This window comes from Culex pipiens, chromosome 2, assembly GCF_016801865.2.
Source record: "Culex pipiens pallens isolate TS chromosome 2, TS_CPP_V2, whole genome shotgun sequence".
NCBI classification, from domain to species: domain Eukaryota; kingdom Metazoa; phylum Arthropoda; class Insecta; order Diptera; family Culicidae; genus Culex; species Culex pipiens.
Window position 1 is genome coordinate 79,337,983 of NC_068938.1, and position 20,990 is coordinate 79,358,972.

A 20,990-nucleotide genomic window follows, 5' to 3' on the forward strand; every position below is an offset into this window, starting at 1 on the left:
ATCCGAGGCCTTCCAGCAACTCGTCAACATCGTCCGCCAACGTGTCCAAAACAAAAATTGGAGGTGGTCTTCGTTCCGTTGGAGAATTGTTCTTTTTTGGCGTCGGCACTTTTTTCCGTGCACGACCATCATCGTCGTCGTCGTCGTCGGTAGTGCTGCTACCGTCGGTGTTGTTGTTGTTGTTTTCTTCGTCGTCGCTCAGCATCTGGAACTCGTTCCTGATGGGAATGTTGGCGGATGTCGATGTGCCACTGGTCGTGGCACCGGAAGTACCTGAACGGGTTCGCACTGGTGATCTTGGAACATATCCGGGATGTAGTAACTTTTTGTCGATTCCTTCTGCGCTCACTCTCCCCTGCGCGATGGCGGTCGACACGGCGTTTGTTTGTTTACCTTTTTGCACACGGCCGGTAGACGAACTTCGCGGGTCACTCGAGGCCGCACTCGAACTGCCACGGCCACGGCCGGCCCTTGGCATGCTGGTGGAGCAAACTCGCGGCTAATCACGGTAAACTACGGCGAAAAAAATCGAAAAAACGATGGAGCACTGAGCACTTGACTGCTGCTTGCTCTCGTGCGTACACGGAGGTGGTGTCCCTTTTTCACGGTGAAATTATTTTGAAAGTGGCAATCCAATTGGCCTGTGCCATTTTCATCAACAATACTAAAAATCTACCTGGTTTGCTGATGAGCGCATGCACGAGCTACCTGTTAAGTCCTCATGCTCATAAATGAGCGAGCACGGCTTCTGACTCGCTCGCTCATTCGCAACCCTGAGGGTTAGAGATAGTTTTGCAAAATAAAAAAATATGAATTAAATTTTAACAGAAAGACTTGTAATTATTCGGCATTTGTTAAAAAAGTGTACAAAATACCTCGAGAAGATGTTTTCCTCACATTTCGTGGTTTATAAGTTAGTTCGCTATAATAACGACACTTCTTTGATCTATTTTCAAAAAAAAAAGGCAGATGGGTATTTCTCCGCCAACTCACACGAAATCGGAAAAGTTGCCCCGACCCCTCTTGGATTTTCTTGAAATTTTTCTCTATGGGGTAATTCCCATAAATGAGAGTTGAGTAACGGGAAGTGGCAGCGATATATAAACTATGTTTGAAGTTTTTTTTGATGAAAAATAAGTTTTTTTTTTAGTACGTCATCAAATCAGGCGTCCAATTTTAGACAAAAGTCCTTTTGACACAAAATTTCTATCTCTTCATGGTTTCGACTACAAATCTAGATGACTTCTGCAAAACCACCAATGCACCATGGATTTCCTATGTACATAGGACCTTTTGAAAAAGTAAGCGAGAAATCACTGAAAAACGTGTCTTAGTAAGTCTTAGTAGTCTTAGTTTTTTGAATTTCAAATTTACAGCAAACAAGCCTTACCCGACAAACTTCGTCTTGTCTTTTTTTTTATTTCTTGACGTATAGCTTGGTTGCTTTATCAGCCTCCTGTGATCAAAATATGATTTTACGTAACTTTCTCCATACAATTTGCCGATGCTCCGGAATCGGTTCTAGAGTGGCCAATGTGTCAATTAGTAAGAACCTTCCTTGGGCTTATGCGAACCCAACGCAAAAAAAAGCACCTCGATCCGACGCTCCGTATTGAACTGATTTGCGTTCGAACAAAACCATCGAAATTTTTTATATATATATATATATATATATATATATATATATATATATATATATATATATATATATATATATAATATATATATATATATATATATATATATATATATATATATATATATATATATAGATTTTGCATATTATTACAAAAATGAAGTTTTCATTGTTTACACAGGTACTGCAAACCGGGTTCAAAACTGAGAATAGAGCATGTTTAACCTTCGGGAAGTCGTGTGTTTTCGCCTTTCTTACAAGAGTGTACAAAGTACACATAAACTATTATATTTTAGGTAAGCTTGTTAAAGAATACCTTATTTGTGTATTCTTTTTAGGATGAATCTCGAAATAACCCTCCAAACATTTTTTTACTTTTTCGTTTACCATAATCAAATAGGATGAACATTCAATTGGTATCATTGAACAATTTAAATAGGATTGTGCAAGAAAAATAAGTTCAATTACAATTTATGAAAAAAGAGTAATTGATTGTGGAATGATGTTAACCCTCTACAACCCAACCCCGCCTCTAGACGGGCTTCGATTTAAAAAATCGCCAAAAATCCATTTTTCAACCAATTTTTGATCTTCAAAAAGCATTGGAAAGAAGAACTTTTAAAATTTTGGAAAATTTTAGGGTTGGAAGTTTGACTTGTTTTATGTGACTTTGCCAATGTTTTTAAAAATGTAATTTTTTTAGGGGTCAACTTTGGCTGTGTTTTTTACTAACATTTCCTATATTTTAAGTAAAAAGAAGTATGCAGTAATTTTTCTAGTGCCCCAGACTATGCCTCTACGCATTTTTTTACAATTTAAATGATAATGGTTTCATTTTATAGCAGAAAATGTGAAAAACATGCAAAAAATTGAAAAAGTTACTGTAAAAACATGAAAAAATTAGATAGGTAAAATGTAATGATAGGAGGTGGTAGAGTAGGCCAAATACTACCAAAAACAAACATAAACTAAACAAGATAAATGCAAATTAAAATACTAAAAATGAAACAAGAAAAACATAAAACAAGAGAAGTGAAGTTTTTCGTAGAACAAAAGTTGCTCAAAATGACCTCCAGAACACGGGAAAAATAAAAATTTTCAAAAAAAAAATTTGGGCAGTAGAGGGTTAATTCATTTATTCAGCGTGTAATTAAAAATCATATTTTTTTTGTAATGAAAAAACTTACAATACAACCAATGTTATTTATTGGGTTGAAAACTATATGCCAAATTATAACCATAAAAAATCACTAAAAAACTACTTCGTATTGTTTGAAAGGTGCCCAAAGAATGCGAATATGTTTTTAAACCACGGTGGTTCATGAAAAACTAAAAATCTTAGTAGTTTTAAAAAGATACAGCCAATATACCTTGTTCAAGAAAAATTAATTGTCCTGAAAAACATATTTTTTGCATGTATGTTTTCAATGTTAATCTGAATCACTCTCTCTCAAACTGGTCACTTTGATACAAAAAATACATCTCAACAGAAGAAACCTGCGATCATTTTTTAATTTATTGTTTGATTTGAGTAACAGCTTATAAAATTAGAAAAATATTTTTTTTCATGGAGTTGTATGATTTTTTTTGTCTACAAGCTAGAACTGAGAACTGAGCTGAAAACAATTTTCAATAAATAAAAAATATCCGATTCTAGCGTGACATACTTTATAGAAGATGCCTTACGAATACAACAACTAAAGTGTTGTTAAATATAATTAATTTAATTTTCTCAAAGAATCATGAAAAGGGATTTCAGTCATTTTGCAACATTTTTGACAGTTTGACAGTTCTCGTGCTTCGATTGGTACTTTTGTTCTAATAAGCTCCAGGTTCTCTAGTTTAAACACCGTGCATCTCAGTTTTGTTTTGTTGCTAAACAAAGCAAAACCTTCAGTGAATCCGAGGTCATGGATTGCATTGAAAAATCATTGGAAAAAATTTTGGTTTGTTATCTTAATTATTTGCTCAACTATTGAATAAAATAACCTCTGTTTTCTTATAACAACTCGTATGCAATATTTAATCAGCTACAGCAGATTAATATTAATTTTGACATGGACATATCTAATGACGAGATTTATGTGTGCATAAATCTTGATTACCGGAGACTGTTCAGTGCGAAACAGATGCTCGTCCGTAATGCAATCTACCAGTAATTGACTATTGCGGGAAGGGAAATTATTGACGCTTGAATGGATCGTTTCTGAGTTAGAGGATGTTACACTGTTAAAAAAATGTGGTTTCTATTGGTTATCTTCAATAGAGGAAAAAAGGAATAGAACTTACTCTTATCATAAATTCATAATAATTACTTCGGACAATTTGTTTTTTAAGTATCAGCTCTCAATTTATCACATCATCATTTAAATCCAAATGCACCATAGTAAAACCGGCAGTCAATTAGACGATGAAAGTGCATCTTGTTTCATAGAGTGATGAAGAAGAAAAAGCTCATCCCCCGACGGCACACGTGCGCATCAGAGCAGCTACTGAAATGAATACTAATCACATGTCTTACCCTTTCCTGTTTTCTCTCCTCTCCCGTCTCCGCAGGTTTCCACATGACGCCCAAGCTGAGCAAAATGTTCCCCGAGTCCTGCCTGCTGATTGTGGTGGGTGTCATCATCGGGGTGCTGCTGAGGTACGCCACCAACCTGCACGTGTCCCCGCTCACGCCGAACACGTTCTTCTTCTATATGCTGCCGCCGATCATCCTCGATGCCGGGTACTTTATGCCCAACCGGATGTTCTTCGACAACATTGGCACGATCCTGCTGATGGCGGTGGTCGGAACGATATTTAACATCTCCACCATTGGTGAGTTTGACAACCGTGCGTCTCCATTGAAATGATACAATAACTATGAACTATCATCTATTCTATCAGGCTTCTCCCTGTGGGGGTGCGGCCTCACCGGAATCTTCGGGGTGGACCTGCCGTTCCTGCACGTGTTCCTGTTTTCGTCGCTCATCTCGGCCGTCGATCCGGTCGCGGTGCTGGCCGTGTTCGAGGAGATCCACGTCAACGAGGTGCTGTACATCGTCGTGTTTGGCGAGTCGCTGCTCAACGATGCCGTCACGGTGGGTTACTTTGCTTTTTAAATTTTAATACTATAACTCAGTCAGCCTCAGTTAGTCTCCCCATTGATCTATTTTTATCTAGTATACTTATATAACAATCCCAATACACGCTACTATGTCAGAAAATAATGACTTAATTTACATGATAATTTACGTGAATACAAAGAGACGAGTTGTTCCTTTTAATTCCGCTATATATATATATATATATATTTTTTTTTTAATATCTTGACAGATACGTATTTCGTCTACTACTTGCAGACTTCATCAGTGTTCTGTTCTCGACTGAAGGTTCATCGCTGGTGTATCCATATTTGTAGTTACTGTAGGTACTACCTCCTCGTTCTTCTTTTGTGCCTGTATAGGTAACAGCTTAAACAGCCACGTCGAGCCGTTACCTGAATCCTTGTTGAGTAAACGTTTGTTGCCTGCCTTGAAGATTTCCAAACTTTCGGCGACAGCCAGCTTCGATGGGTTTGTGATGTGTCTTAAGATGACCGCGTCGCTAGTTGTGATGTTATGTTTTTCCTCGATGATGTGTTCGGTTACTGCTGACTTGAAATGGGGGACAAATCCTTTCCGTATTTCCTCCTTGGCAATTCTGACATATGTGTTTATATGCTCATCCAACCTGGTTTGCAGCAATCTCTTAGTTTGTCCAATGTAGCTCATATCACAGTGGCCGCAGGATACCTCGTAGATGCCGGGTTTGCCTAAAGTCGGTATGGGGTCTTTCGTTGAACCTAAGATGGATTCCAACTGGCTGTTTCTACTGCTGAACACTAAATCGATGCCAAATTTAGCCAGTTTTTGTCGTAATGGGCGTGTTATCCTGTAGTCGAATTCTACTGCTGCTCTTCGCAGTGGCTCTACTGATGGCGTAAGGGTTGTGAGTGAAGTTCTGTGCAGTTTTCTATCCTTCTTATCGATGATTGCTTGGATAGTTGTTCTGCTGTAACCGTTGATTTCCGCTGTTTCAAATATGTACTCCAATTCTTTCTGTTTTCCTGCTTCGCTGAGGGGTAAAGTTGTCATCCTATGTATGAAATAATGATATGCTGCCATCTTATGTTGGAATGAATGGTTTGACGTGGCTGGGATTGTTCTTCTGGTGTTTGTTGGCTTCCTGTAGATCTCGAAAGAAAACGAAGATGGGCAACCTGGTTCTCTTAGGATCAGGATGTCTAAGAAAGGTAACTTTCCTTCGACTTCCATTTCGTAAGTGAACTTGATGCTCCTTCGTGCACTGTTTATGGTGTCCAGTACCGTTGTTAGTGAATCCCTTTTGATGATACAGAAGACGTCATCTACGTATCTCCACCAACGTTCTGGTAGTAGGTTTTTGGTTTGTAGTTCGTGTTCCAAAGCTGCCATATAAACATCGCTCAGGAACGGTGACAGTGGGTTACCCATCGATGCTCCCATCTTCTGTTGGTAGATGCAATCCCTAAACTGGAAGTAGCTCTGTTCCATGCATAATTTGACGAATGTTATATACTGGATCGTTTTTTGTCTCCATGGTTCTCCCTCGTATTGTGATTGCAGCCAATCCCGTAGAGTTCCTATTGCGTTTTTTACTGGTATGCTTGGGAACAGTGCTGTTACGTCGAAGGAAACCATTATTTCATCCTCAGCTATCGGTCCCGACTCTAAGAGCTCCTTTGTGAACACCTGCGAACTGATGATCGAACGGCTCGGGAAGGGTTTCGGCATACTCTTGAATTCCTCGACAAGCCACTTTGCGATCCGACTGGTTGGGGCATCCACTGCTGAAATGATTTCTCGCATCTCGTTGCCTGGTTTATGCACTTTAGGTAGTGCTTTAATTCTTGGTAGAGTTGGGTTCGGTACTCTCAACGATTTTGCAGTTTTCCCAACCGATTTCAAAAGACCTGCACATTCTTTGAAGGTGTTCTCTACTTTTTTGACCATATCGATTAGCGTATATCCTCGTTGTAGTGAATATTTTTCCCTGTTTCCGAGTTTCTCAAGAAGTTCCTTGTCGTATTCGTCCCGATCCATGATTACTACCCGGTTTCCCTTATCCGCTTTTAGGTAGTACACGGGTTTCTCCTTGAGTTCCTTCACTACTCGTACTTCGGCGTTGTCCTGGTGTTTTGTTGTTGCTTCTCGTATTAATTTGGATACCGTCATCCTGACGCTGTTGATTTGTGCTGGAAGGAGCGGGGGAGGTTTTGTCTGTTTTTCATCGATGCTGTTAGCATTGATAACAGTTTCGATGTCAATAACAATGTTTTCCAGGTTTGGTTTTGATGATACCGCGTACTTAAGACCTTTGTTGAGTAAAGTTAACTGTTCTTCTGAAAAAGTTTCAGAAGAACGATTAACAACGAACTCTTCTAAGGGTTTAACTACTGGTTTCATTGTAGGGGCAATGTGGGAAATCAGTTGTCGGAATTTGTTGTCCAGTATCTTGCGTTTCCTTTCCGATTCGCACTTCTCGGCTACCTTCACCTTCGTCAAAAAGGCTTCGAATTCGATGGGGAATTCTTTGGCTAGTTTCAGATGGAGTGAATAGCATTCGAGAGTTTTGATACTCAGTCTACCGTAGAGTTTTTTGATGCTCTCTTTGACAAGCTCTAACTCCACCCTCCGGATGATCTTGCTGTCCGTATGACCCTTCGTCCTAATCTTGTGGCTAGTTGGTGTAACTCGGTGTTCGACGTATTTTTTTCAAAAAGGCGATGTCTTTGTGGATACCTGCGATGATTTTCTTCAGTCCGATGAACTTGTTGTGCTCCGAAGGCTTGGTTGCCATGGTAATTGTGGTTTGGTTGAGCGTTTTAGCAGAATGCATTACTGTGAATACAAATCAACAGCGTCAGGATGACGGTATCCAAATTAATACGAGAAGCAACAACAAAACACCAGGACAACGCCGAAGTACGAGTAGTGAAGGAACTCAAGGAGAAACCCGTGTACTACCTAAAAGCGGATAAGGGAAACCGGGTAGTAATCATGGATCGGGACGAATACGACAAGGAACTTCTTGAGAAACTCGGAAACAGGGAAAAATATTCACTACAACGAGGATATACGCTAATCGATATGGTCAAAAAAGTAGAGAACACCTTCAAAGAATGTGCAGGTCTTTTGAAATCGGTTGGGAAAACTGCAAAATCGTTGAGAGTACCGAACCCAACTCTACCAAGAATTAAAGCACTACCTAAAGTGCATAAACCAGGCAACGAGATGCGAGAAATCATTTCAGCAGTGGATGCCCCAACCAGTCGGATCGCAAAGTGGCTTGTCGAGGAATTCAAGAGTATGCCGAAACCCTTCCCGAGCCGTTCGATCATCAGTTCGCAGGTGTTCACAAAGGAGCTCTTAGAGTCGGGACCGATAGCTGAGGATGAAATAATGGTTTCCTTCGACGTAACAGCACTGTTCCCAAGCATACCAGTAAAAAACGCAATAGGAACTCTACGGGATTGGCTGCAATCACAATACGAGGGAGAACCATGGAGACAAAAAACGATCCAGTATATAACATTCGTCAAATTATGCATGGAACAGAGCTACTTCCAGTTTAGGGATTGCATCTACCAACAGAAGATGGGAGCATCGATGGGTAACCCACTGTCACCGTTCCTGAGCGATGTTTATATGGCAGCTTTGGAACACGAACTACAAACCAAAAACCTACTACCAGAACGTTGGTGGAGATACGTAGATGACGTCTTCTGTATCATCAAAAGGGATTCACTAACAACGGTACTGGACACCATAAACAGTGCACGAAGGAGCATCAAGTTCACTTACGAAATGGAAGTCGAAGGAAAGTTACCTTTCTTAGACATCCTGATCCTAAGAGAACCAGGTTGCCCATCTTCGTTTTCTTTCGAGATCTACAGGAAGCCAACAAACACCAGAAGAACAATCCCAGCCACGTCAAACCATTCATTCCAACATAAGATGGCAGCATATCATTATTTCATACATAGGATGACAACTTTACCCCTCAGCGAAGCAGGAAAACAGAAAGAATTGGAGTACATATTTGAAACAGCGGAAATCAACGGTTACAGCAGAACAACTATCCAAGCAATCATCGATAAGAAGGATAGAAAACTGCACAGAACTTCACTCACAACCCTTACGCCATCAGTAGAGCCACTGCGAAGAGCAGCAGTAGAATTCGACTACAGGATAACACGCCCATTACGACAAAAACTGGCTAAATTTGGCATCGATTTAGTGTTCAGCAGTAGAAACAGCCAGTTGGAATCCATCTTAGGTTCAACGAAAGACCCCATACCGACTTTAGGCAAACCCGGCATCTACGAGGTATCCTGCGGCCACTGTGATATGAGCTACATTGGACAAACTAAGAGATTGCTGCAAACCAGGTTGGATGAGCATATAAACACATATGTCAGAATTGCCAAGGAGGAAATACGGAAAGGATTTGTCCCCCATTTCAAGTCAGCAGTAACCGAACACATCATCGAGGAAAAACATAACATCACAACTAGCGACGCGGTCATCTTAAGACACATCACAAACCCATCGAAGCTGGCTGTCGCCGAAAGTTTGGAAATCTTCAAGGCAGGCAACAAACGTTTACTCAACAAGGATTCAGGTAACGACTCGACGTGGCTGTTTAAGCTGTTACCTATACAGGCACAAAAGAAGAACGAGGAGGTAGTACCTACAGTAACTACAAATATGGATACACCAGCGATGAACCTTCAGTCGAGAACAGAACACTGATGAAGTCTGCAAGTAGTAGACGAAATACGTATCTGTCAAGATATTAAAAATATATAGCGGAATTAAAAGGAACAACTCGTCTCTTTGTATTCACAGTAATGCATTCTGCTAAAACGCACAACCAAACCACAATAATTTACGTGTCAGCCCCAGAGGAGCCCAATCCATCAGATATTGCACACCTGAACAACTTTCCAGCCCCGTTCCCTGCACACATATGTCCAACCCCAATATGTCAACTTGAATTACCTCCCCCTCCTCCCCCATCCATCCACAGGTCGTGATGTACCACATGTTCGAGTCGTACAACGAGATTGGCACCTCCAACATCGAGGTGATCGATATCGTATCCGGCGTGGCGTCGTTTTTCGTGGTCGCCCTCGGCGGCACGATCATCGGTAGGATCAATTGAAATGAGTCCCCATCCCCACTTTCCTACAAGACGAACTGCTTGCTTTCAGGTGTCATCTGGGGATTCCTGACCGGGCTGGTCACGCGCTTCACCGATCACGTGCGCGTCATCGAGCCGATCTTCATCTTCGTAATGGCCTACCTGGCGTATCTCAACGCGGAGATATTCCACATGAGCGGCATTCTGGCGTAAGTTTTGATAATTCCAGTAATATTATTTTATTTGGCTTAATAGATTCAACTCTCAAAAATAAAAGTATGACAATTCATATATTGGAAATAAATTCCTAGCATATTATACCGTGATGATTGTTTAAAATTTGAATTAAAAGTTTTACGGATCGTTCTGAATATTTGGTGGTCGAATCTCCATGCAAAAAAAGGCCGACGGCAGAAATTTGAGCCAAATCCATGCAGAAGAACCATCGGCCCTGGGGTTTAAAGTTTTTGACCTTGTATGAAAATCGATAACAACATTTCTGTTATGCAATTCAGGGGGAGAGGGGGTAATATGCAAGGGAGGGGAAGGGAAAACTCTGATTTCTCAACTATATCAGCACATCTATGGAAGAATTTGTTCGATGTTTCAAAACAACTAATTCTCTTCGTCATCCACGTGAAAAAAGTCTTAAAAAACCTCAAAATTGATCGCAACTATAAAATTTCTTAAAACATTTTTGATTCATTTCCAATAACCTTGCGGGACAATATGCATCCCAACTTTGGGGCAAAATGCACTACAACAACGGGGCAAAAAGCACCACAACAACGGGGCAAAATGCAGTTTTCACTAGTCACCACTAGATGCCACCGCCGTTTTTACAAAGGAGCATCACAGCGGTGCATTTTGCCCCGATCACGCTTTTTGCAGAAAATTTAATTAAAAAAGTATTTTCTAATGTTTTTGGACTCATCTATGTATAGAATAATGAAAATTATGGCAAAAACTGTATAAATCAACACTTACAATATCAATAAATCCTTTTTGCATTGTCCAAATATCATATTGAAAGTTCAATGAAAATTAGATGAAAACACAACATTTTAAAGTTTTGCAAATAACTTAAGCTCAAATGCGATGCTCAAATTTTTCTAGCATAGTTTTGCAATGTTAAGCTTCCAATTTCTTTGATTTTTCCCCGAAAAATTCTTCCCAATACCGAGAAAAGCAGGGGGTGCAAAAAGCCCTGGTGAAATTATTTTGCAAAATCAGTGCAGATTTGGTGATTTTTTAGAACAACATGACGATTTTTTGTGAATTTTCGTTTTTATAAAAAAAGGCTATTTTGTTCTACAAATTCACCAAATTTGGCATATTAACGCAATTTATTAGTTCGGCAGTTCAGCCTAAACATCTTCGAATAGTTAAAAAATGTATTTCTTGTTATAAAATTACAAAACATTTGACTTTTTGTGTGAGTTCACAGTTTAAAAATTAATTAGTTGTGTACAAGTATGAATTTGGTATCTAAAGATTTGTTTGGGTCATGTGAAAAGTTTGGATTGTTTTCAATTCGGCATTTTAAAAATGTTAGAGGTGACTGGAAACATTTTGAAAAAAAAAATGAAGAAATGTTGTGCAAAAGTTTTCTTATTCACTAAAATTATTGCTTCTTAATAGGGACTAGGAACATAACAAAAACTACCAGATTATAATAATTAACAGTTTTACAATGCTTGTGATTGTTATAAATCTCGTTTTTTGGCCAAAATTATTTTAAATTGATTCCGACCTTGTTCTTCCATGGTCTTGTTGCTCGATTGGAACCCCGAGAGTGACATTTCGCCTCTCCATATAGGCTCTCTACTTCTAACTTCTACTCGTTAACTGGGTTGATCGAAAAATAACGAGGGGACCACCGATGCATAATATTTTCCTTGTGAAATATTAAAATAAAATTTACTCAAATTATTTACAATGCTTACTTATCATACATATTTCTTTAATTGTAACTTGAAATTAATTAAAATTGAAAAAGTTTTTTTTTATTTATTGAAAATGATTTTTGCATCCATTAACGCAGGGGTGCTCAAAGTTTTTGAAGGTCGGGCCAAATTTGGAGCTCAAATTTTCTTGCGGGCCAAATTTACAAAAAGGTTATTTAAAAAGTGAAATTAAATACGTTGCTTTAATGTAAAAACACTACAAAATACATCCACCAGATGAAGGTTTTCGAAATTTCTGGTATTTTTAATGCTATAATAGAAAAATAGAATAGGAACTACAAAATGGCAGTTTTCTATCGGTATTGTTGATTTTATTGTTTTAAGTACCTATTTAAAAAAAGTGTTTAGCTGAATATGTTTCAATAATATTTTAAATTTTTTTTTTATATTTCGAAATTAGTGACATGTATTCTGAATAACCCTTTTTTGCTGTCGTCTTAATAGTTTTTTCAACATTACTTTAAACAACTAAACGAAACTTTATGATTTTCAATACCAAGCTGTAGGACCCGGAACTGGACCGAGTAGACCACATCTGGACAAAATTCGATCAGTCAAAGCCGAGAAAATCAAGTGAATATTTTTGATCGACCTCCCCACATACGCACAGACATTTGCTCAGAATTTGATTCTGAGTCAATAAGTATTAAAAAATAGTAGATTTAGGAGGTCAAATTAAAAAAATATATGTTTCGAGTGATTTATAGCCCCTCTACAAATAAAAACTTTTAAATTTAAATTAATATTTTGAAGAAAATCAAGCATGTTTAACGAAAATAAAGCATATTAACAAAAGCGAATAATTTCTATTTCAAAATATTTGAAAAAATGATTCATACTGCAGTAAAAAACTTACTCACACCCCCTCTTCGATTTACTGAAAAAGTTCCTCTTTTGAATTTTATTTCTTAAATTGCTCGGATTCAATACACAAACTGTTTCATTTAGGTTTGTATTGTGTTCAAATGATAGGTTTATGTCCATAGATACACTATCAATATTTGACCAAAATTAAAGTTTTTGGCTTCTCCTAGGCGGGTTTATGTCGAAAAAATCGCAAAATAGAAAATGCTCATTTAATTTAGGGTAGCCCATTTTTCTCAGTCAAACTTATACATGCAGCTTGTTGGAAATTTCATCACGATTTTTTTTCTCTCTGAGAAAATGCAATTTCGATACTCAAGACCCGAGATATTTGAGTGAGGAAAGCCAATTTTCAAAATTTATCAGAATTTACAAGCAAGGTCTACTAATTACACGACGTTGCAAGCATATGTCTTAAATGCTTTCTTAGAGTAAGTTTGGCCGCTTAATTTGAATCTGGAATCTAATTTCATGTAAACAGTGATGACTTGGAGCCACGCCCTTTTGGAATGTTTTGCAGCTGGATAGTTCATTGTTGATCATTAGTTTTGATATTAAATTTCAAAGATCTTAATTTTTTTCCTGTTCTCAAATTGTTAAATTTAGTTTTACATTTCTTAAAAATCTCTGCTTCTCAAAAAAGCAAGATCTCGATATTCACATCGGTATTTCTACATTTTCCAGTATCACCTTCTGCGGCATCACGATGAAGAACTACGTCGAGCAGAACGTTTCGCACAAATCGCACACCACCATCAAGTACGCGCTGAAAATGCTGTCCTCGTCGTCCGAAACCATCATCTTCATGTTCCTGGGCGTGGCCACGGTCAACAACCGGCACATCTGGAACACCTGGTTCGTCCTGCTGACAATAGTATTCTGTTCCGTGTTTAGGATCATAGGTGAGGGATTTTGGACTGAGGTTCGACCAGGAAGCTAATTTGAGGTTATCGTTTGCAGGTGTTTTAATTCTATCAGCGATGGCAAATCGATTTAGGATACATAAATTATCTAAAGTAGATCAATTTGTTATGTCTTACGGAGGTATGCAATCATGTCCCCCTAAAACCACTCCTCAATTTGCTCAACAACCCCATTTTCCTTCCCCCCACACATAATGACAGGCCTTCGCGGTGCGGTCGCCTTCGCCCTGGTGCTCCTCGTCTCGCCGGACCACATTCCGCTGCAGCCGATGTTCGTGACGACCACCATCGCGGTCATCTACTTCACCGTGTTCCTGCAGGGCATCACCATCAAGCCGCTGGTGCGGGTGCTGAACGTGAAGCGCGCCAACAAGCGCAAGCCCACGATGAACGAGCGGATCCACGAGAGGGTGAGAAGGGCCGAAATGTCTTTTTTCGAGGAAAATTTTTGTTGTCGTTTGATATTCGCTTTGATTCGCGTTGATAACCGTTGTTTATGTTTGTTTCCCACCCACAGTTTATGGATCACATGATGGCCGGCATCGAGGACATCGTCGGCAAAACGGGCAATTACAATATTAGGGATAAGTTTAAGAGATTTGACAATAGGTTCATTCGTCCATACCTGATTAAGAATTTACAGGTGAGTTTAGCTGATGAGATTTTATTTGCCCCTTGAACTAACTTGATTCTCTCCTTTTCCTACCCAGGGTCCCGAGCCGAAGATTCTGGAAACGTACTCGAAGCTGACGATGCGCGACGCGATGGACTACATGCGCCGGAACCCGTCCACGATCGGCCAGATGTCCGGCACCGAGTCGATGAGCGCCCTGTTCCGCAACTACACCGGCGTCTTCGGTGGCAGGTGCGGGGCCTCGTTTCTGGGCACATGGTAAACAAAGTTAATAGATCGATGCATGCATGAAGTAAATTTTGTGGGAGCACAAAAGAATCGAATCAAGGTTTAAACTTACTAACTCTCTATTTTCTGTGTATATTTTGTGTTTTCGTAATGTTTTCCTAATTTTTAAGTATATTTCCCTGTAATTTATTGGTTTTCTTCCTCTTTTATACAGTCAGATATATTTAGGACTTGAGCTCCCGATTTTCTAGTAGCATAACGATTGGTGCCAGGATTTACTGCGAAGTGATTCCCGTAACATGCATCAATTTATTAGTTTTATTTACCTAATATAGATGGCTAAGATGTTTTTCTTCCTAACAAATTGTTCACCCCCTAAATTTGTGTAATATTTTCAAACTTTCAATCCACCCACAGCCCTAGCTTCTCGAATCTGGAGAACTCAACGCGCAATCTGGACATGCAGGAGCTGGACTACAATCCGTCGAAGAAAGACTTGACCGACGCAAAGATTCACCATTTGCTATCGGTGGAACTGAAACCGTACCGAAGGGTGAGTACTTTCAAGAATGCCTTCACCAAAATGTTCTACCGTACATTGGCGCCATGCTAGAACACTTAGTTCGTCACCTTCGATTGCGCCTCACAGCTTAGTACCGAACGGCAAACCGTGAAAAGTGCAACCATTTCAACAAATTTCCATTTAGGCTAGCTTCCACCAAAAACAAACTGAGCAACATTTAACTCGGCAAATTATTTATCCCTTCAACAGTGCCAATTCCACATGATATATTTCGGTAGCTTTATTTCGTAGTGCAGTCGAGAATATCTCCCCCGTTTGACATTAATTAACATCCAATTTGAATAATTACGTTTCTCTTTTCGCCCTTTTCAACATCTTCCCCCCGTCCGCGTGCAAAAACGAATCGCGCGAAAAAAAAATCAAACAAATCCCGCTTAAACCATCTTCACCGCTCGACAAATCAACCTGGGTGTGCATCGTTCGAAAATAAATCAAAAACACACCAATTACAATTATAAATCATCACCTGCCTGAACGGCGGCCATTGCGTCAAACGGAAAACAAAACGAACCAAAAAAAAATCAAACGAATCGGTGAAACAATGCGCTCCCCCACCTTCAAAAATATGCCCATTCTGTCGACATCCTGCCATCGGCTTTTCCTGGAAATGAACATCTCCCAAAACGGTATTGCTGAATTCCGAAAATAAAACCGGGTGGAAAACAAAAACTAAAAATAAAACGCGATTGCGCTCTTCCATGCCATCCTTGCCTCATTAATCACCGGTTCAAAAAAAAAAGGCATCAACGCATATGGTACGAACATATATTTCTTTCGATTTTTTCAAACATTTTAAATTCATTCATTCTACTTAAAAGTAATGTACCTGTGTCCTGGAGCAACCAAGCAACAGTTTATAATGCAGATATCTACATAATTGACAATCCAAACATTAATCTCAACTATTTATAAAAAAATGAATATTGGAGAATTATTAAATTTTTATTTTTGTTTCAAATTGTTTTGTTTCACTGAAAATGTTACAAAGTTTCTATGATTTCTGATATATAATGAATGGTTCAGTGCATCAATTAAGCTTTATTTATCTTTATTTGGTTTTGGATGAAATAAAATTTAATCATCAAAGAAGTGATATTCAACCTTCCAAAATTACACCTTCCAAATTTACACAATTTTTTACTGGGTTGTATAACGCTTATTTATGCATTTTCACTCAAAAAACAGAATAGAATTTTGGGACTACAGTTCGGTTTGGGATAAAATATACCTTTAAGAATTCTTTGGTCTTTTTGAAGGAAGCATAACAAAATACTTTGCGATACTTTTTGTTTCAAAATATTGAAAATCAGGCATGAAATTTGCAATTTCATTTAGATACAGTAGTTATCCGGTAAATGGGCTGAGAACGTAGCCCAGTCACCGAATGCTGCTCGCTAACTGGGCTGAACGAAAAATAACGAAGGGACCACCGATGCATAATATTTGCCTGATGAAATATAAAAATAAAAGTTAATCAAATTTATTTACAATGCTTACTTTTCATATTTCTTTAATTGTGACTTGAAATTAAATAAAAGTTTGAAAAAAGTTTTTTTATTTATTGAACATGATTATTGCATCCATTAACCCCTCGGTCATTTCGGTTTGTTTTGGTTTTTTGACGTTTGTCTGCTTTTTAACTGGGCTACGGCCCAGTTATCGAGCGCCCAGTTAAAAAGCTGCCCAGTTAAACAACACCAAGCTATCGAACAACTACTGTATATTTTTTATTTCAGGATAATTTTGATTAAGCCAATACAGATAGTTTTTGTAGGATTTAAGATAGGATTTTTTCTGATCCCATCGATATTTTTTCAGTTTTTTTTAGGACACCCATAATATTTAAAAGGTCAATATTGCAAAAAAAAATATGATAACGGAACTGAGGTGTACCGTAAATCAGGGGGACATTGATAGAATTTCAAATATTGTTCAACTAGTAATGATTTATATTTTTTAAACATGTAAAACTGGGGTAGTTCACAAAATATCCATGTATTTAAAAAAAAAGTCCAGAGTTTTTTTTTTGAAAAGGACCAATAAACTATTGTCTTTCATATGTTTATAGGACCTAATCAAAAAAAACTCTAGAAGTGTTTTTCGGTAATGTTTTGAAAAATATTTGCGTTGCAAGTTGTTATTTTGAATTCAGGGGTGAAAACCTTAAAAAAATATTTTAAAAATAAATGAACCTAATACGATTTGCAATGTAACTTTTTTTTTACTCGGTTTAAGACTTTGTGACTTCAACTTAAACAGGGCTGAGCTGTATGGATATGCTGAGCCTAAATCCCAAATATGAACTTGATTAGACGAAAACTCGAGCTGCCCAAGCCAAATACATTTTTCATGCGATGTTGTATGGCTAAAGTTACTTTTTCGGTTATTGCCATTTTTGGGAATATTAGCCACACAGGTAATTTGGTATGCATAACAAAAAAATTGCATGCTTTCTAGAGCCGATTTATGGCGAATTTGTCGCAAGAAGTTCAATGATGTTTAAAATAATCGCAAAAATGACTAATATGCTCAAAAATGACCCCTACTGAAAAAGTTACGTTCCCCATATAAAATCTTTTGCAAAATGTACCGTAAACCGGGGAGACATTGATAGGATTTAAATTTATTTTTGGAATATTTTCCAACTGGTGAGGTTTTTCTCAAGAATATTACTTTTTAAAACATGTACTGGGATAGGCCACACAAAGTCTATGCACCATTTTAAAAAAAAAATCAGTTAAAAAGTTAAGTTAAAAAATCTTAGTTTGAATTAAAGGGTGACCTAGTTTATCTTGTTAAAATCAGATTTAAGGTGTTCAAATTATTTTTTTACGTCAAATGTAGTATTACTAAGGTTACTGATATACTTTCTACAAAAAAAAAATGTTTATATTTAGTTAACCAAGTTTATCTGCTTTTTATCAAAAAACATATAAATGTTAGTTAACATTGTTAAAAAGTCAGAATTTTGTCAAATATTTCATGGGTAAAGTGAGAAACATACGATTTATGCTTGAAATTTTGCCTTGCACAAAGTGAACTGTAAAACTTTTTGAGCGTTTTTCTTTAAACACCGAGTTGATTTACGGGTTTATCTCGAGATTTGATTCATCGATAACTTGAGATTTGATGGACCAAATTGGCTAAAAATTTGGGATGAAGACTCTCAAAACATATCCCGTGTGAAATTTTGTTAAAAAAAATCAGAAACTGACGAGCCTTCGTCCGTCATGGGACCGGTTTAACGAGTCTTCACCAAAATTTTGAGCCGATTTGGTCAAAGCAGTGTTGAGATATCGTGGCATCCGTTTTTTGAAACTGTTTAAATACTTCAAAAAGGTATATTTCGGCAATGATACGTCCAAATATTTTTAAATTAGTTTTGTCAATAGTTGGAAATGTATATTTCAATGCACTAAAACAGATTTATAGAAAAATAAATGTGTGCTCATACCAACCCTTGACTCTTTTGCCGATTTACATGTATGTAACCCCTTAGGCTTAGTACGTCCAGAAAATTCGGTACTGTTTCACAATGCCATTCAAACAATCAAAAAATATCCTAAGCATGAAATTATTGGAATTTAATACCTCACAATTAAGTTGACAAAAAGCGATACGATTTTTTCGTGGAATATTATGCATTGTGGTTGGTTGCTCCAGGACTTAAAACCAAACGAAAAACACATAAACACACTCTCGTTTAATAACCATTCTGTTTCCATTTGCGTTTTCCGTGTTGCATACAATTTACCATTTAAAAATTACGCGCACCAATTTCGTCTGTAGAGTCGTGTTGTGTTGTGTTTTCTCTGTATCTCATACTCATAAGTTTCCGTATAACTTTAAAACTGGTGGAGTAACAACTCTCCGCATCGTTCGCAGCATCCGCAGCGCAGCAGTGTAGAAGATCGGCAATACTAATTGGCACCTGTTTTTCCCCGTTTTTCTTCTACGTTTTTTTTCATGTCTCTACTCGTGTTTGCTCTCTTTTTCTACATTACCTCCAATTAAACTACCCATCGTCCACACCCAATCAATAACAATGTGTTAATCTCGTGTAGCATGATAACAAGGTGCGCTCATACTGGTTTACTTTGAAGTATTTTTCTTACAGTTTTAAATATTTTCTCGTTCAATTGTTTAATATTCCTAAAATTTAAGTCTTTAAATTAGTCAGATAATGTTTTACTTTTTTCAAAAGTTGTACAGTCACAGTAATGAAGTTTGAACAGCGAGCGCAGCTAAATTTAGCCAAATTTGCATGTATTTTGCGAGGTGCTTTTAATGTAAATATCCAGCGGCAGGTGGATTAACTTTCAAGTTTGTCATCTTAACTCAATAAAGGTTACAATCTCTCTCAGACTCCATTATCCGATGTTAGATTGTTCGATTTTCTTTTAGGCATTTAGGATAATCAAATCATAAAAAATTATGTATTCTTCGATTTCTAAAATTTCCATGGTTTTACGACAAATTACCTGTCCAGCGACCTTTAACTAAGTCAGATTCGAGTGGTTGACCAATTATTCCAAACCACATGAATATTCTCGATACTTAATCACCGCCGTAGAAGTGTGTTTCACAAATCTTTCCTTTTTTGTTTTTGTTTTCTACATTTTTTTAACTAGCCTTAAATTTAATAATATTATTCAAAAAAATCTCGAAGAAAGCATTTTGCTATCTTGCTCTTGTCAAATTATTTAGCGTAGGGCAAATGTCCTTTTATTGGACCTAGTACCAATATTGAACCCAAGCGGCAGAATTTTGTTGATTTCATCAATTTCAAAACTATTCTTCGTGTTTACCTAAAATCACTATCGAAATTTTAAGACTTAATAAAATTATGGAATTTAACTTGATTTGCAAGCTAAATTAAAAACGCGTTACAATTTTTCAAATTGGGCGTGATAACGATCAGACAAAAATATATCAATCTAGCTAGATTTTACTGTAGTTTAATTTTGATGAAAAAAAGTTTTTTTTGAGTCCACACCTTTCCAAACTAATAGAATAGAAATGCACTCCAAGTTGATAGCTAGCATGCCAATTATTTTTCGTCTTAGTTCATACCAAAATTTTGCTAGCTGTAAAAGCAAACGCTTTTCCTCAATAATCTCACCGTAGGAGTCTAGCATATCTCACACGTGTATCCAGTAATCCATATCGAGCGGAAATCTCGTTAGAGTTAGCTTCGTACAAACTAAACACATCACCTAACCTGAGGATCGGTGGAAGGTTTCTAATGCTAATTAAGAATAAGGAATGCAATATGTTGGCTGTTGATATTCCAGTGTTGTGGTTTCTGTTTCTGTAAACGGGTTCTAAATTCGGTTCGAACCGACATTCGGCTAGTAGATATATTATGTTTGAAATTAAACGCAATAAAAACACACCAATCTGGCTTCTCGTTATTAGAGCAGTGATTTGAGATTTGCTTGTGAATTGACTAAACAGATCCAATTTGTTGTCTTTGCAGCATCGAAGACTGAGCTACAGTCGGCACGCAGTCGACGATAGAGATCTTACGACTCAGGTGGGTTGCACTAACATTTTTTGCGATGTTTTAAGTAAATAACTCTATTTTTTTACAGCAAGTAAACTATAAAATGCAAATGAACATCCGGCGGATGATCAGCGAGAAGAAGCATCACAAGCGAAGTAAACGAGTAAAGGTAAGCGATTTCCGCATAAAAAATAAATTTAGCGTCAAACTTAAACTTTTTTTTAACAAAAATACCAAATAAATCAACAGGACGGCAAGCAGCAGAACCACGTCTCGTTCCCGGAGTTCGCGCAGAACGGGTCGGCCAAACAGTTTGCGCACGGTACGAACGATATCGTTATGACTAATGATACCATTACGATTACTAACCACCATCCACCACCACAACCACCACCTAACAATTACAATCGCAAAAAAAGTAAAAGAAAATACTCTCAGAGT

General features: G+C 37.7%; 1 protein-coding gene across 6 annotated transcripts in view; it reads left to right on the top strand.

The window, feature by feature from the left end:
* Nucleotides 1-20,990, top strand: part of LOC120422970 (sodium/hydrogen exchanger 3) — a 94,844-nt gene that overhangs the window by 47,143 nt on the left and 26,711 nt on the right. For 3 of the 6 annotated variants that reach the window (XM_052708934.1, XM_052708929.1, XM_052708933.1), the window contains exons 4-17: nucleotides 4,193-4,456; nucleotides 4,526-4,719; nucleotides 9,731-9,851; nucleotides 9,915-10,053; nucleotides 13,360-13,577; nucleotides 13,636-13,719; nucleotides 13,800-14,008; nucleotides 14,116-14,241; nucleotides 14,309-14,490; nucleotides 14,878-15,013; nucleotides 15,784-15,798; nucleotides 20,523-20,579; nucleotides 20,638-20,718; nucleotides 20,799-20,871. In XM_052708934.1, the coding sequence (XP_052564894.1) occupies nucleotides 4,193-4,456; nucleotides 4,526-4,719; nucleotides 9,731-9,851; nucleotides 9,915-10,053; nucleotides 13,360-13,577; nucleotides 13,636-13,719; nucleotides 13,800-14,008; nucleotides 14,116-14,241; nucleotides 14,309-14,490; nucleotides 14,878-15,013; nucleotides 15,784-15,798; nucleotides 20,523-20,579; nucleotides 20,638-20,718; nucleotides 20,799-20,871 (1,899 nt within the window). The remainder of the gene's footprint in view (nucleotides 1-4,192; nucleotides 4,457-4,525; nucleotides 4,720-9,730; nucleotides 9,852-9,914; nucleotides 10,054-13,359; nucleotides 13,578-13,635; nucleotides 13,720-13,799; nucleotides 14,009-14,115; nucleotides 14,242-14,308; nucleotides 14,491-14,877; nucleotides 15,014-15,783; nucleotides 15,799-20,522; nucleotides 20,580-20,637; nucleotides 20,719-20,798; nucleotides 20,872-20,990) is intronic. The other 3 variants (XM_052708931.1, XM_052708930.1, XM_052708932.1) reach the window with 3 other exon arrangements.